This window comes from Myotis nattereri (genome assembly GCF_964212035.1).
Source record: "Myotis nattereri genome assembly, chromosome: 4".
NCBI lineage: Eukaryota > Metazoa > Chordata > Mammalia > Chiroptera > Vespertilionidae > Myotis > Myotis nattereri.
Window position 1 is genome coordinate 102551194 of NC_138079.1, and position 15837 is coordinate 102567030.

Sequence of the window (15837 nt, forward strand, 5' to 3'; positions counted from 1 at the left end):
GTGGGCTGGGCAATAGCAGCAGGGACTGGTCAAGGTAAGCACCCCCACCAGACCCCACCAGCTGGGGTTCATGCACTGAGTAGCTGAGCCTCACATCTGGAGCAGCAGGACCTCAGACTCCAGGTCTGAACTGACCCCTCATCCCGGGGTCTTCGACTCCATCTGCACCCACACCCTGCAGGCCCCTCATCCCGGGGTCCTCAACTCCATCTGCACCCACACCCTGCAGGCCCCTCATCCCGGGGTCCTCGACTCCATCTGCACCCACACCCTGCAGACCCCCGCCTGGCTCAGCCCCCCTGGGTCAGGCAGCCCCTCCTGGCTCCTTCCAGATGCTGAGTCTGCTGGTGCTGGCACTGGCCCTCCTGCGGAGCCTGGGCCACGCGGCCCCTGGTGAGTCCTGACCCTGCTCAGCCCTGTCCCTGCCCCTGCCCCTGCCCCTCACCCCACAGGCTCCACCACGGGTGGTGGGCTCACAGAAGCCCAGGTTTGTGTGGGCGCAGGGGCTGGGCTGTGTCCTGTCCTGCCCTGAGGGTGTTTCCTGCCCCAGCCCCAAGCCAGGGACTGGAGAGAGTGGGCATCGTGGGGGGGCAGGAGGCCCCTGAAGGCAAGTGGCCCTGGCAGGTGAGCCTGAGACTCAGACACCAGTACTGGATGCACTTCTGCGGCGGCTCCCTCATCCACCCCCAGTGGGTGCTGACCGCCGCGCACTGCCTGGGACCGTGAGTGCCCATGGGGCTGATGGGGGGGGGGGGGCTGGGCTTCGTCCGCACTCCCTCCTGGGTGAACAGGAGGCTGCTCAGTCCCCTGAGTAGGTGCCCCTCCCTCCAGGGACATCACAGATCCCTCAATCCTGAGGGTGCAGCTGCGGGAGCAGCACCTCTATTACCGGGACAAGCTGCTGCCCATCAACCGGGTCATCGTGCACCCCAACTACTTCTCATTTGCGAACGGGGCAGACATCGCGCTGCTGGAGCTGGAGGACCCCGTGAGCACTAAGCACACTGCCCAGCTGATTGCTCTGCCCCCTGCCTCGGAGACCTTCCCCCCGGGGACCCCGTGCTGGGTGACAGGCTGGGGTAATGTGAACGATGAAGGTGAGTGTCAGGCACAGTTGGAGGGCTTGGGGAGTGGGGACCAGTCACACCACCCACCCAACTCTGGGGTTCCGCTGGGGGAGGGATCCCGACTGTAGGCTCGGGCTGTGATGGCCTCGCCACTGGTGTCGAATGCTCTCCTCTCACCGCACAGTACCCCTCCCACCGCCGTACCCCCTGAAGCAGGTGAAGGTCCCCATCGTGGAAAACAGCCTTTGTGACGCGGAATACCACACCGGCCTCTACACGGGGGACAACGTGCAGATCGTCCGTGACGACATGATCTGTGCCGGGGCCAAGAAGAAGGACTCCTGCCAGGTGGGCCCGTGTCCTCCCCCGAGTCCCCACCCCATCCGCCTCTCCAGCCACTTGCTGACCCCTCTCCTCCCCAGGGAGACTCTGGAGGGCCCCTGGTCTGCAAGGTCAACGGCACCTGGATGCAGGCGGGTGTGGTCAGCTGGGGTGAGGGCTGCGGCCAACCCAACAAGCCCGGCATCTACACCCGCGTCACCTACTACCTGGACTGGATCCACCAGTACGTCCCCGAGGAGCCTTGAGCCCGTCCCTCGGGCTGCCACCCAGCGCCCTCCTGACCCCGACCACTGCTTCCTGCCCAGGTGTCTGCCCTCTCCGCCTCCCCTGCCCCCTACCCTGAGCTCCCCCAGCCCAGGGAGTGGGTGGTGGGCACTGCCCCTCATTAAAGTGTGTGATGAGCACATGTGGTTGTGGCCGTGTGTCCAGCTGTGGGCGGCACTGAGGGGGAGGGAGGGTTCCAGGGGCAGCCACACAGCCACTGTGTCACTGTGGGGACCCCTGGCCCTGAGCACGGGGCATTGCTGTGGGGACACCCACTCCCCAGCCCCTGGTGCCTGGGGTTGTGTCTCCTTGGGGAGCGGTCATGTGTATTCAGGTCACAGAAAGCAACACAGAACATTGAAAAGGTAATTCTTGCCCAGCCAGCGCGGCTCAGTGGTTGAGTGTAGACCGATGAACCAGGAGGTCACGGTTTGATTCCTGGTCAGGGCACATGCCCAGGTAGCGGGTTCAGTCCCCAGGAGGCGTGCAGGAGGCAGCGATGGGTGATTCTCTCTCGTCATGGATGTCTCTCTCTCTCTCCTCCCTGAAATCAATAAAAACATTTTTAAAAAGAAAATTCTGGGGGCACCCAGGTGCCCAGCAACGGGGTCACAATAGACCCCTGACCCCGCACCCTGGGGCCTCCGACCACGCAGTGCCCTGCCCGCCCTCCCAGCACCGCCCTCAGCCTCAGGCCGCACTGAGCTCGCTCATGTGGACGCTGTGCGGCTGCCTGAGCGTCACAGGGGCAGGCGATGGAGTGAGGCAGGAGCCTCCGTCACACCCACCACCACGCGGGGCTGTCCTCCTGCGGCTGCGTGTGGGGAGGACACCGTTTCTCACTGTCAGCGTGTTGGCTCCCAGGGAGCCTGCGTCCAGGCTGCTCAGGGGACAGAGGAGCCCGGTCAGGGTCTCAGGACCAGGGCGGCTGTCTCTGTGCGCACATCCCGCATGTCTGTGCCCGTGCCAGCGAGGGAGCCGGGAGCACCTCCATTTCCTGGGAGCCAGATGCCCCCCCACAGCCATGGGGCCAGGCCTGTCACCCTCCGACGCCCCATTCTGGGGGGGGGGGCATCTCACTGAGTTTTAATCAGCATTTTATGGGTTTGGTGTGGGAACCCCTTTCACATTGGCGCGCCCTCAGCAGGAGAGGGGACGGGTGTCCGCCTGCAACACTGACGGGCCCAGGCCCACGGCCAGTGCTTCTACCTCTGGGATGTGCGGCCACCGAGCGAGCTTCCTGTCACCGCTCAGGCCCCGGGGCCGCTGGTTTTGTGCATCCGGCTGCTGTGCGTTTGGCTGGTCTCCTGGGCACAGCGTCCCATGTCCAGCTCCCTGCCCACGGCGCAGACTTGGCCGGTCCGCGTGGGAGGGCCTCTGCCCGCTCACCCTGAGCCTCCCCGCCGTGGACACTGTAGTGGGGAGCGCTCACCCCCTCATTTCATCCTTCATCTTTTTGCAGCCAGATACTGTCCTTCCTGGGTGTGAAGGCAGAGATGGGCCGGCCGCCACCCCCTCCCTCCCTCCCTCCGCCCCACACTCTTGGGGCTGCCGCTGCCTGGATCGCGCGCCTTGCACAAGCGCATTTACACTTTTCTCGGTGCGGGCTGTGCTGGGGACACTGAGGACAGGGGCTCCTCCGGTGGGCGGGGGGGGGGGGGGCGAGGAAGGAAGGGCACATGGCGGGGCCTGGGGCTGAGACCCCACACTGGGGAGCAGGGAGGAGGCCGGGCACCCGCCTCCCTTATCTGGCCCTGGGATCTGGAGGAGCTCAGCCAGCGGCAGTGACAGATAAGAGTGTTGGCTTATCAGGGAGGGCCCAGTGGGCCGTCCGTTGGGCCAGGGGGGCTGCGGGGGGACAGCGCCTCCTGTGTGTCCACATGGGTCCTCCTGAGGGGGCCCCGTGCAGGGCCACGTTCACTGGCTGCTGGTGCCCCGCACCCCAGGTCCAGGCGAGGGTGGCACTCTGGGGTACGCCACCCCTCCTGGAAAATGGGCACAGAGAGTCCTGTCAGTCATTGAGGGGACCACACCCATGGTGATTGGAATTTTTTGCTGGAGAGCAGGCCTGGAGTCCTGGGGTGTGGGTGCTGCAGGCAACCATGCATGAGGTGCTGGTGGAATGAGCGGGGTCTCAATGCTGGAGGCAAATGACCGAAAATAGATGAATGCCCTGAAGGCGCATCCTGTGGGGACCAGGGAAGTCACTGGGGGTCCAAGAAGCACAGAGAACCTGGGGTCTTCTAGACCCGGCCCCCAACCCACACACTGGGTGACATCAGGCCCTCAGAGGCTGGGCGTGCAGGCCAGAGGGCCGTTCCCCCTTCCTCAAGGGCACCCTTCCAGGTCCGTTCCTGTGATGGGTTCAATGCAGTCGTCACTCAGAGATGGTGCCACGACCGTCCCTGTCCATCATCAGGGCAATGTGGCACGGGCACTTTCGAGCCACATCTCCAGGCCGGGTGCTGGAAGGAGGCAAGTCTGTGCCCCGAGAAGCCACGTCCTCACTCTCACCCTCCATGTACCTTGGTCCCCTCCCCCCGCCCCCGGCACACACACACCTAAAAGTGTATCAGTGACACAGAGGCACCTACTACCCAGGCCTGTGACTTGGAGCTGGGAGTGGGAGACTGCAGTCCCTCCCAGAGGCCCCCATCAGCTCAGTCATCAGGCCCTGGCCAGACAAGATGGTTAGATATGGGTGCCCCCATGCTGTGTCCGTTAGATCTGTGGTGGAGATCATGGGACTGCAAGACGGATGTGGGACAGGGACAGAGGGGAGGGTGGGTTGGCGAGACTCCAGTCCTGGGGTTTCAGACGTTTCTGGCCTTGAGCTGCAACTGTCCTGAGAAGATCCCCAAGATCAGGCTTTGAGAACAAGGGACCATGGGGCTGCAGACAAGCCCTGGTCGGAGAGGCCAGCAGGACATGGGGCAAGGTCAAGGGTCAGGGCTAGGGGGTCAAAGACTTTAGCGCAGGGAGATAGCGAGAGTGGGTGCCTTCTGCAGCCCTAAGCCGACTGCCCAGCTGGAAAGCTCTCCCCGTGGGGACCCCCCACAGCACCCACCCCCGTCAGAAGCTCTGGCAACAACTTTTCCCTACATTGTCAGATGCAGCTTCTCCAGCGTGTGAATGCGTGTGCTCGGCTGCTATGATCTCAGCTTTTCCTGACGAACTGCCCGAGTGGGGGAACCATGGGCCACCAGCCGCAGGTGCTCGGGGGGGGGGGGGGGGGGGAACCCTGCCACTCTGCTGGGGTGGCGGTCACCGTCCAGCCGCCCACCCTCGCGCGGGACTGAGATTCTGCCGGTCGCCCTCTTGTTCCTTAAATAAGTTAACGTTTATTCTGTTTTGCTCTGCCCCCCATTCCCTCAACTTCAGAAGCTGAATTTTCTGCATCGGATTATTGCAACTTTAACCTGAATTTATAAGAGAAACAAAATGAAACAAAGGGGCATCCGTGGGCACGGCTCTGCTCAGACCCCAGGGCGGCCATTGGAGGTGCTGGTCTCGGGGTCTTGGCTCCCATTCCCTGGCGATCCGGCGTTTCAGAGACCAGTCCACGGGTGTTTTCTGGACAGAATGGTGGGAGGGGTCCAAGAGGGGCAGGTGGAGAGACAGCGATGGCAGCGGTCGGGACAAACGGACAGGAGCTCAGACTGTGAGTGATGGTGAGGCACGGGGGCGGGGGCCCCGGTGACAGCTCCACCCGCGAGGGCACAATGGCCCCAAGCGTGAGTTCCCTCTAAAGTAAGTGGATGTGAGGACGGGACTCTGCCGGGCAGCCTCTACCTTTTCCTTCGGGTTGCTTTCTGGTCCTTGTCCCTGGTCCTCTCTCGTGAAGGGACTGCTGTCCAGGCCGCCAGCAGTCTGACCACTGCGGCCAAACGCGTAAAAACCAAACCTGAACCGACAGGCTCCCAGTCTGAGGAGCTAACCTTACTCCTTTCACCCAGAACAGCGTCTGCCTCCCCCTCCCCGGGCCGATGTCCTCCCGGCTCCTCTGCCCAGCGTAGGGCCCGAGCTGGGGTCCATGCATGGCCCTGCCTGGGGCCACCCCACCGGATACACCCCAACCCCAGTGCCAAGCCTGTGTGGCATCGTGTCCCCAGCTACACAGGCTCATCCGCACTGTCACCAGGTGTGGGACTGGCTGGGGGGGACCCTGCTTTCTTTGGAGGGCTCTCGGGGACGTTGAGGTACAGCCCCCAGCCCTTCTCTGGGGGGTCGCTGGAGGGCATGGGAGACTCTGTTTTGTGGGGTTCGGCAGGTGCTGTGACCCCTGAGGAAGCTCTGGGTTCTGGGGCCACCCTGTGACCACTGTCCGAGAACAGGTCCCCGCTGGGGCACCCCGCGTCCAACGGCTCGAAGGCAAAGCTGGGGATGGTCAGGTGCTCTGCACGGCAGGGAACCTGGCCCCAGCGCTCCCCCTTGCTGGTAGGGTCCACCCCCAAGCCCTCCATAGGCTCGCAGGACGGCGTTCTCCGCCGCAGGGTGGTACTGCCACCCTCTGCTGCAGGGGGCCAAGCTGCACCCTCGTCCTCCACGGGGGGGTCTATGGAGATGCACGGGGGGCTCATCTTCTTCTTCCTGCGTGACCCCAGTGCCGGCTCAGCCTCCAGGGCCGGGGCCTTCACCTCTCCAGGCTCAGAGCGGCTGTCCCCTCCACCCTGCTCCACCGAGGGTCGCCGGTGCTGGTCTGCCCGGCCGGGCTGGTCCAGAAGGCCCTGGGCGTCCACACCATAGAGCCTGCACAGGTCCGGCTTGCCAGCCACCACCCTGTGGGCTTCGGGCGAGGGGCTTCGGGCTGAGCTGGTGATGTGGCTGACCTCCTCGTCGGCTGGGTCTGGGGCCTCCGCCACCTCCCCGGCTGGGGCCTGCAGCTGGCTGGAGATGCAGCTCTGTCCGAAAGTGTGCTTTCGGGCTCGGACGCTGGCGGGCCTTGGGGAGCGGGGCGGGGACCGCAGGGAGTCCCCCAGGGACGCCTGTCTGGTGGGGGTCTTCCCGTCAGGCTCCCCCGAGTCCAGGCTGCAGTCCGCAGGGCCGTCAGCCTGGGCTTCCAGGGAGTTGGTGTGCAGGGCCTCCTGCAAGGGCATGGGGTTGGGTGAGACCAGGCAGAGCGCCGCCAGCAGCCAGGGGCCCAGACTCCTCCCCACCTGGGCAGAGTAGGCTCCGACACCCCTGAGGTGGGGATCCAGGGTAAGATGGGCCCGAGAGCTCCTGGCGTGTGTGTCACTGTCCTCCAGCCTCACCCATGCCACCCCGGAGACCACTCTGTATGCGGGTGCCAACCACCCATGCCTGTCACGAGGGGAGGGGCCGTGAGGAGCAGAGGGCTGTAGCCCGTAGGGAGAGCCTGTCATGGGCCCTGGAAACCCTGCTGGGCACAGAGCTGGGCCGAGGCAACCTTGTGCACCACCAGCCCAGCGTGGCACGCTGAGGCTTGGAAAGGTGGTCTGTGGGTCCCTGAGGCCCACAGGGACCACTGCGGGGTGGGGGGGCACTCAGGCTGCTGTCCAAGGAGAGGATGTGGTCTTGGTGCCTGGGAACTCTGTCATCAGGAGCTCTAGGGATAAAGCACCCCCTTCCCAGTGCCTGTCACTCATCCTTCAATGGGGAGAGGGACCCCCTCAGGCTGTGCAGGAGTTGGGGCGGGGGGGTCCTACCTGTCTGCTGAGTAGGCGGCTAAAGCTGGGGGAGCGGGCCGTGCCCCGAGGGGGCAGGGTGAGGAGGGCGCTGTTGCCCCTGGCAGGGGAGGACGCAGTTGGCAAGGCCTGGAGGGAGGCGCAGGACTCCACAGGTGGCACGTGCTCCACGGAGGTCAAGCCTGGGGCGGGAGGGTGTCTAAAGCAGGCAGCTGTCACCAGCCCTGAGCCCCCCGCCCCGCCCGAGTCCTGCTGCCTATGCCTCCCCCTGCCCAATTTCTCCAGCTGTCTCTGGGGGTCCTACCAGAGGTGGTGCCCACGTAGGTCTCCATTTCCACCTCCTGCAGCGGGTGGGGCTGAGGGGCTGAGGCGGGCGCTACGGGCCGGAACATGTAGCTGTCATTGGGCAGAGAGAGCATCCTGGACACAGACACCTTCCGAGCAACCAGGGGGTTGGGGGCATCGGGGCCGGTGCCCGGGCTCTGCGGGGCTGCGGGCCTGGGACCCGCGGGCGGCCCCTGCGCCATCTCCCGCTCGAGCTCCGCGTCCAGCTCGGCGTCCTCGCGGGCCTCTTTGTTGCTCTCCTCCAGGTGCTTCATGAGCACGGCCACCACCACGTTGACCAGCACGAACTGGGCCACCAGCACGAAGGTGACGAAGTAGATGGGCGAGATGGCGGGCAGGTAGGTGAGGCAGTGCTTGTCTTCCCGGACGCACTCGCGCAGCGTGTCCTGTGGGCGAAGGGCAGCTGCAGGCGGGCGCAGGCCGACCCCCCTCACCGCCGGCCTGGCTCGGGCTGGTACCTTCATGATCCCGTTCCAGTTGTCCCCCGTGGACACGCGGAACAGCGTGAGGAAGGCCATGCCGAAGTTGGAGAAGGTGGCGTGCCGGCTCAGGCCCTCGCAGGGGTTGTCCTCAGTGCACTCTGCAGGGTGAGACCCCGGTCACCACACGCTGGGGTCAGCCACTCGCTGGGTCAGCCACACGCTGGGTCAGCCACTCGCTGGGGTCAGGCACACACGCTGGGTCAGGCACACACGCTGGGTCAGCCACTCGCTGGGGTCAGCCACACACTGGGTCAGCCACACGCTGGGTCACTCGCTGGGTCAGCCACACGCTGAGGTCAGCCACACACTGGGTCAGCCACACGCTGGGGTCAGCCACACACTGGGTCAGCCACACACTGGGTCAGGCACACATGCTGGGGTCAGCCACACGCTGGGGTCAGCCACACGCTGGGTCAGCCACTCGCTGGGGTCAGCCACACGCTGGGGTCAGCCACACACTGGGGTCAGGCACACGCTGGGTCAGGCACACGCTGGGTCAGGCACACATGCTGGGGTCAGGCACATACGCTGGGGTCAGCCACACGCTGGCTGGGAGCCTGAGACCCGCCAGGAAGAAGGCGTGCTCCTCTGAGCACGGAGTGACTGCCTAGCTTGGGGGGTCCATGGCAGGTGGGCACCCAAAAGAGGCACCTGAAGGGCATGTCTCTTCACAATGGGGGGGCGGGGGCGCGACTCATTGGCCTGGGAACTGCCCGGAGCCCTGCTTGTTCTGGATCGAGGGCTTTCTGGGTGGATAAGCCTCGGCCTGGGGGCCAGCCCACTCTGGTCCAGGGGACGGCACTGCTTGCTTCCCAGGCCCCATCTCAGGTCAGGACACCCCCAGGCCTCAGTGGAGTAACAGGGCCACCCTGGAGCCTGAGGCAGGACCAGGGGCCAGGGGCCAGGAGTCAGGCCTGGGGTCTGGGGCATTAGCTGCGGGGTCCCAGGAGCTCCTGGGCAGAACCCAAACTGACAACCACCTCAGCCGCCTCAGCCAGGCCCCCTGTGGCTCCTGGAAGCCACTGCGTGTTCAGTCACCGACTGTTCAGAAGACCCCGGCAGGAAGGGGAGGAGCCCCTATAGGAAGTGGGCTTCCACAGAGGATCCCCCACTGCCCCTGCCCGGACTGGCCGGACGGGGTTTAAGAAAACCCTTGGTGACAGTGAAGGGCATGCTGCAGCGTTTGTCCCCTGGGACCAGTGCCGATCAGGGTGGCATGTGCGCGTCTGCATGTGGATGCGTGCTCGGGTTCACGTGTGGCTCTGCCTCCCTTGCTGGGCTGTAAGTACACTGGGTGTGTACGTGCACATGTGTGTGCCATGGGTCTGCGTGTGCGTAGATGCTCCTGCATGTGTCGCTGTCATGCTCGCCCTGTGCAGTGAAGAGCTGAGGGAGCAGGGGCCCCTGCCTTGGTCTGGCCAGTGCCCGAGCTACCTGCCGGACGTGTGTGTGTGTGTGTGTGTGTGTGTGTGTGTGTGTGTGTGTGTGAGGCTGCGCCTGCCTGGACCCCAACTCACCAAGCCTCCCGAACAGCTCCACTCCCAGGGCAGCATAGATAAAAAACAGGAGCATGAAAAGTAGGCCGAGGTTCCCTACCTACACAGGAGAGAAGCAGAGCCAGGTCAGGCCTCAACCCGCCTGCTGTGCAATCAGTGCCTGGCGCCCACCAGCCACCCTCACCCCCAGTTCTTGCCAGGCAGGAGGTCAAGTTCCCAGTGAGGTGTGAAGCCTCGTCCTTAACCCACCCCCCCTTGGCCCTGGCTCCCATGGTCCCTAGGGGCTCCCTGTCCTGCCTGGTGCTCAAGGCCCCTCCTTGGCCTTTCATGCCCACCCTGCACCCCGGACCACCCCTGCCTCCAGTACCTCTGCTCCCCAGGACCTAGGAGGTCCCCAAGGCTCTGGCAGACTCTACGTAGGGTCTGCCTCCAACCTTGGGGCCCCCCATAGGGAGGCCAAGGCCGAGGTTCTACCAGGAATCTCACCAACACACCCTCCCAGCACTTACGCTGCCCTCCAGGCAGGGTGCCCTGTCTTCACATACCTCCTGTGCCCCTGACACTGGGGCATGGCCAGGCCCAGGCTTCCCTCCCCTCCTGTCACTCCCACAGGCACAAAGGGCTGGAGGGCGCGTGGTGTGTGGACAGACAGGCATGTGGGTGAGTAGGTGACTGAGAGAGAAGGTGCTAGATGGACACGCAGCTGTGGGGTGAGTGGCTGGCTGGATAACAGACAGAGGGACACATGGGTGGTTAGGTGGACGGATGGCTGGCCGAAAGAGAGCCATGGACAGAGGGACACATGGCTGAACAGGCTGGGTTGGCGGAAGAACTGGACATTGCACAGATGGGGCAAAGGGATTCTTCCTGTTCAAGAGGTCACACAGGGTCAGCATGGGGACTGTGGACACAGGAAGTGTGGACACGGGGCCTGAGTTAGCTCCAGAGGAGGAGCGAGGCCTTCAGCCAACACCCGATCTTTGGGTTTCTCGGAACTCAGAAGACCACCTTGGCCATGTCCTCTGCCCTCATCCCACTGCGCCCAGTGCTGGACCGAGGCGGGCAGGCACTGGCTGTCCATCTTCCCCAGGGGGACTGGGGCCCAGCAGGCAGACAGCCATCTCCCTCCCAGCACAGCTACCGTTTCCTGCACATGTGGGGGTGATAAGTGTGGTTATCACAAGTGCAGATGCCTGACTGACGACTGAATGAATGACAACGAGCAGGGTCTTGTCTTCTTGGCAGCCGTGCGCTTACCTGGGGCAGGGCCTGAACCACCGTGTCCAGCAGGGCCCGCATGCCTGTGGCCATCTTGAGCAGCTTCAGCACTAGGGCCAAGAGCCGAGTGTCAGGGCCTGGTTGGGGCCGGGCCAGTCTGACCCTCCCCAGCTGGCCGGGCCCCAGGACCACCCATCCCTGACGTTCCTGTCACCAGCACCAGCCCCCCCGCTGAGGCCTTGGGGCACGGTGAGGAGGGTGCCTACCGCGGGCGATGCGGAGCACACGCATAATGCGGATGAGGGTGGGGTTGATGGGCAGTGCCGCGCTCATCTCGATCTCCTCCAGTGTGATGCCCATGATGGACAGCAGCACGATGGCCAGGTCCAGCTGGTTCCACCTGGGCGCCAACTGGGCTCAGTGTCATGCTGCTCCCCCACCCCCACCCCCCCGCAGCCCTTTAGAGCAGGAGGAGTCCCCTCCCTATCACCCTGGAAGTGTCCTGCTATCACTCTGGGGCTTACCCTGGTATCACTCTGGAGGTATCCTATTGTCACCCACAGGCATGCCGTGGTGTCACCCCGGGGTGCATCCCACATCCCGTCACCTTTGCAGACAGAAGGCTGGGACCACCCGAGGGGAGGGCCGTGGCTCCCACCTGCTCCCTCCCCCAAGAGCACCATGAGTCCTTCAGGGCACCAGGTGGCCCCGCCCCACACACCTGTCCTTGAAGAATCTCCGGAACCCAAACGCCACCAGTTTCAGCACAGCCTCGATGACGAAGACAATGGTGAACACGTAGTTGCAGTACTTGAGGGCCTCGTCCAGCGACTGTGGACAGAGTGTCAGGCTGTGGCGGTCACCCTGCCTGGGCTGCCCTTCCTCCTCCTCACCCACCAGCCCACCATGGCACGAGGCACCCAGTGCCTGGGCCCTGGCCACCCTGCCCCATCTCTCTCCTGTACCAACCTGGGTGCCTCCAGGCCGAGGACAGGTCTGAGGCCCAGCTACTGAGCGCTTACTATTGCGGCCTGTGCCAGGTCTGGGAGGCATCACCTGGACTGATCCTTCCAGCATTTTGAGGTCAACTCTCAGGTCGGGGGAACCTGCCCCGGTGAGCCCAGACTCTGGCCCTGCCTTGCCCAGGCCCCACCCACAGTCTGGGGCAGGGGCCAGCCCTTGCCAGCCAGAGCTCAGCTTCCGGAAGAGCTGAGTGGGTTCCGACTCCAAGGCTGTGATACCCTGAGACTCCTCTCATCCCGTGGAGGGGGCGGGCGAGGTGGTGCCCTTTCTTGAATGAAATGATGGCAATGCAGATGTAACTGGAGTGAAGCAACAAGCTGACCGTGTATGCCCACCTGTCTCCTGCCAGCTCTTTCTGTCCGGCTGTTTCCTGGACTGTGAAATCTACAGCCTGGGCAGCTGGACTCGGGGACATTTCAACAGCTAGAGTTACAAGGTGGAACCATTCATGGGTGGGGTGGGGAGGGCTCTCTAGGGCAGGTGGCCCTGAGAGTTTCAACTGATGTTAAAAGGAGAACCCTCTGTTCAAACCGCAATTCACAAACCCGAGTGAGGGCTCACCCAGGGCTGCAGACCTAAGACCTCCCCGTTCTTGGGGTAGCGCCTCCTGACCAGGCCACCCACTGGGGGCCGGACCCCCCTGCCCCCGTGGCACCCTGGGGCTCATCTCCCACACAGGTCCTGGGCAGGGTGGGCAGGGTCTGGCACCCTGAGCCCCACCTTGGGCTGGTCGTAGTGCTCCATGGACATGGTGATGACGTTGACCCCGATGATGAAGGTGATGAAAAGGTCGAGGTAGTGGCTGGTGCACAGCGAGTGGATGGAGCGGCGGGTGGGCGAGTAGTCAGCGTAGTAGGGCCGGCGCTGGGCCTCTGCAGGGAGAGGGCGCCTGTGACCAGGGCTAGATGGCGGGGGTGGGGTGGGGGAGGGCCCCGGGCTCAGATGTGGGGGGTTCGCAGGGGGGTGCGGGAGGGGTTTCTCTCAAGAAAGGGGGCCCGTTTAGGTAAAGGGTAGCTCCCTGTGAATCTGATGGACAACCCAGGGTGGGAGGTCTGGGCCTCAGGGGCAGGCCCCCCACCGACTCCCTTAGCTGTGTGGGGGGGGGGGGCACGGGGGAGCCTCAGGAGTGGCCCTGGAAGCTGAGACTCGACCTGGCCCTGTCTCGGGGCCCTGCCCAGACCCTGCCCTGCCAGGGGCTCCCATGTTGGGGCCTTCATGGTGAGCTCCTGGGCTGGCATTGGGTTCTGAGACACTCAGCAGATGGGAGCTTTCTTAGGGTGCAGGGTCACCTCCTCTCCCCCCACCCCCGCTGGGCATGAGCTGTCCTCTGGCCACCAGGCCCAGAGCCCCTCCCATCCTAGCCTTCCACGTGGCCAGTGGCCACTGCCTCTGGCCTGGGGCCGGCCTGGCTGCTGGTCCATCCGATGGCCATCACCTGGGGAGCCACGCATCCACCAGCTGGTCTGTCTGCACTAAATGCTCTCCCTGCAGTAACCCCCTCAGGGCATATCAGTGCCCCCTGAGCTCCCACTGGGCGAGGACACAGCTGCCACCACTGCACACGAGGACCTGCCTCAGCCACAGAACCACGCATGGATGGGGGCCAGGGGGCAACTGTCCCAGAGCCTGGGAGAGCAGGGCCTATGGACTGACCCCGACCTGGGACCCTCATGCTCCTAGGTCTGGCATGCGGTTACTGAAGAGGTCAGCTCAGCTCGAGCAGCCAAAGGGGCCAGCAGCCAGCAGCCAGCAGGGCCAGGCCAGCGCTGAAGACACAGAGCAGCCATGAGCCGGCAGGATCCCAGAGCACGGCAGGGAAGCAGCCAGCATGCAGGCCGGGCAGAGGGACACACACAAGCTCGCAGGCAGCGGCCTGGACACCAGGCAGGGAGTGGACGCCCCTCCCCCCACTGACGCCTGGCGCCCAACCCTGGCCGTCCCATGCCCACCCTGCAGCAGACCCCAGCAGGCCTGGCACCCGCCTGCGATGTCTGCCCTTCCACACGGGCGGAGGCCAGGCCAGCCTGCAGCCCCGTGCAGGGGCTGGCAGAAGCAAGGGGCTTAGGCATGCGGGGTGGGGGGCAGATACCTGGGTTGGGCAAAGTGCCTGGAAAGACAAGGAGATGGTCTGAGCTGGCTGCGGTGGGCGGGACACTCAGCGGCCCCCTCCTGCAGGAAGCCCTCCTTGCTTGCTCCCAAGCTGGGTAGGGCCTCCCTAAGACCCTCTCTCTCTCTCTCTCTCTCTGTCTTGGACAACTCTGCTAGTTTCCCCACCCTCGTGGCCTCACTCATGGGTGTGAACCCTTTTCGGTAGTGACGGTGGGTGAGAATTGGGGTCTCATTCCTCTCCTGTGCCACTTGGGTGGGGACCCCTGCCTGCTGCTGCAGCTGCCCTCCCCTGCCCGGCTCCCCCCGGAGGGCCCAGCCACCATGCAGGCCCAGGCAAGGCGGGCAGCGTGCAGAGCCATTTGGCGAGGCCGGGGCTGGGAGGCCGAGGGGCGCGGGGCCAGGCAGGGCGCTCCAGGTGCCCACGGCACTCAGGTGCCAGGGAGACCCAGCCTCAAAGCCCGTCCCTCGGCTCGTCCCTGCTGCCCCTGCGGCCACCACCCTCCCACGGGTGCACGGGCACGACCCGCCGCCGCCGCCGCCGCCGCTGCCGCCGCCGCCGCCGCCGCGGGGAGCGCCTTACGCCTGCGCTTCCGCTCCAGGCGCCTCTGCCGCTTCTCCTCGCGGCGCCGCGCCTCCTCGGCCTCCTGGTGCTGCCGGCACTTGTGGAAGTTCTCCACCACGACGCCCACGAACATGTTGAGCACGAAGAAGCTGACGATGAGCAGGAAGGAGATGAAGTAGAGCAGCATCCAGGGGTTGTGGTTGGGCACCGGCTGCAACACATGAGGATGCGTGGGCGCCCGCGGCCCGAGGGCCCTGCCCGGGGACAGCCACGCCCCGGGGCCCCCGCGGTGCGCAGCCCGCAGGGCCAGAGAAGGGGCCCCATGACACGGAACTCTCCGGAAGGTTTCAGAGGTGGTTCCCTGAGGCGACCCAGAGGATACCCAAAGGGTCCACGGGAAGGGCCAGGGCTGCCCACGGCCTGCCCGCACCTGCTGGTCTATGCCCACCGCGTCCAGCCCGTCATACATGATGTTCACCCAGCCGTCCTTGGAGGAGAGCACGAACAGGGACATCAGCGCCTGTGGGGCCACAGCAGGGCGGTCACTGCTTCCTGTCGGCCCTGCATCCGACCCCGGAGACCCCACAGGCCTCCCACACAGCAGACCCGCCCACAGCTCTGGCATCCTTTCTTCTTCCCGAAGACCAGGGCGAGGCCATCAAGGATCTCCTGGGTGTGGACCTCAGGGGACTCCAGGTCTGGCCCTGCCCCCAACCACCCCCTCCCCCTTCCCCTCCCCTCCCGGGCCCACCCTCACCCTGCCCACCTGGCCCAGGTTGTCGAAGTTGTACTTGCGCCGCACCCAGCGGTAGTGGGCAGCCCGGCACTCTGCCCTGGTGGATATGTTCCTGGTGTCAGTGCCCTCGCAGTAGTAGAACTTGCCCTTGAAGAGCTGACAGGGGGGGTGGTCACCTAGAGGGTCAACCCAGTGCCCCCCGGCCCGCCAGCCCCCTACAAGGGGCCTCCTGGGACAGCAGAGCGAGGGGCAAGGCTGAGCCTTCCTGGGGCTGTCCACTGGCTACCGACCACAAGACCGCCATCTCTCAGGCGGGACACCCACGGCAAGCGGGGCCGCCCACCTGCACCCCCAGAATGCCGAAGATGATGAAGAAGGCGCAGCAGATGAGGACGATGTTGCCGATGGGCCTGAGGGACGATATCAGGGTCTCCACCACCAGCTTGAGGCCAGGGGCACGGCTGATGACCCTGCACAGGGCAGAGGGGACCTGCTGCTGGGCATGCCGAGGGAGTGGCCACTGTGCAGAAGGCGCAGGTCATGCAAAG

The 15837-nt window shown here is 65.0% G+C and overlaps 2 protein-coding genes across 3 annotated transcripts in view; one reads left to right on the forward strand and one right to left on the reverse strand.

Annotated features, from left to right (window-relative positions):
- Window positions 1–332: 332 nt before the first annotated feature.
- Window positions 333–1813, forward strand: LOC308518734 (tryptase beta-2-like; the record flags this gene model as incomplete). The annotated part of the gene is made up of 5 exons (XM_081090487.1): window positions 333–393; window positions 551–722; window positions 832–1097; window positions 1252–1415; window positions 1490–1813. 5 exons carry the CDS (start codon window positions 333–335, stop codon window positions 1652–1654), a joined length of 828 nt encoding a protein of 275 aa, XP_080946613.1. The 3' UTR covers window positions 1655–1813.
- Window positions 1814–5071: 3258 nt separating this feature from the next.
- Window positions 5072–15837, reverse strand: part of CACNA1H (calcium voltage-gated channel subunit alpha1 H) — a gene marked incomplete at its 5' end in the record, with an annotated part of 64013 nt that continues 53247 nt past the window's right edge. The window contains 14 exons of one of the 2 annotated variants that reach the window (XM_081090068.1): window positions 5072–6757; window positions 7340–7500; window positions 7623–8049; window positions 8122–8243; window positions 9663–9741; window positions 10899–10969; window positions 11126–11259; window positions 11581–11690; window positions 12603–12754; window positions 13972–13989; window positions 14572–14764; window positions 14984–15073; window positions 15320–15445; window positions 15633–15759. In XM_081090068.1, the coding sequence (XP_080946194.1) occupies window positions 5786–6757; window positions 7340–7500; window positions 7623–8049; window positions 8122–8243; window positions 9663–9741; window positions 10899–10969; window positions 11126–11259; window positions 11581–11690; window positions 12603–12754; window positions 13972–13989; window positions 14572–14764; window positions 14984–15073; window positions 15320–15445; window positions 15633–15759 (2782 nt within the window). In that variant the 3' untranslated portion in view covers window positions 5072–5785. The remainder of the gene's footprint in view (window positions 6758–7339; window positions 7501–7622; window positions 8050–8121; window positions 8244–9662; window positions 9742–10898; window positions 10970–11125; window positions 11260–11580; window positions 11691–12602; window positions 12755–13971; window positions 13990–14571; window positions 14765–14983; window positions 15074–15319; window positions 15446–15632; window positions 15760–15837) is intronic. The other variant, XM_081090067.1, reaches the window with a different exon arrangement.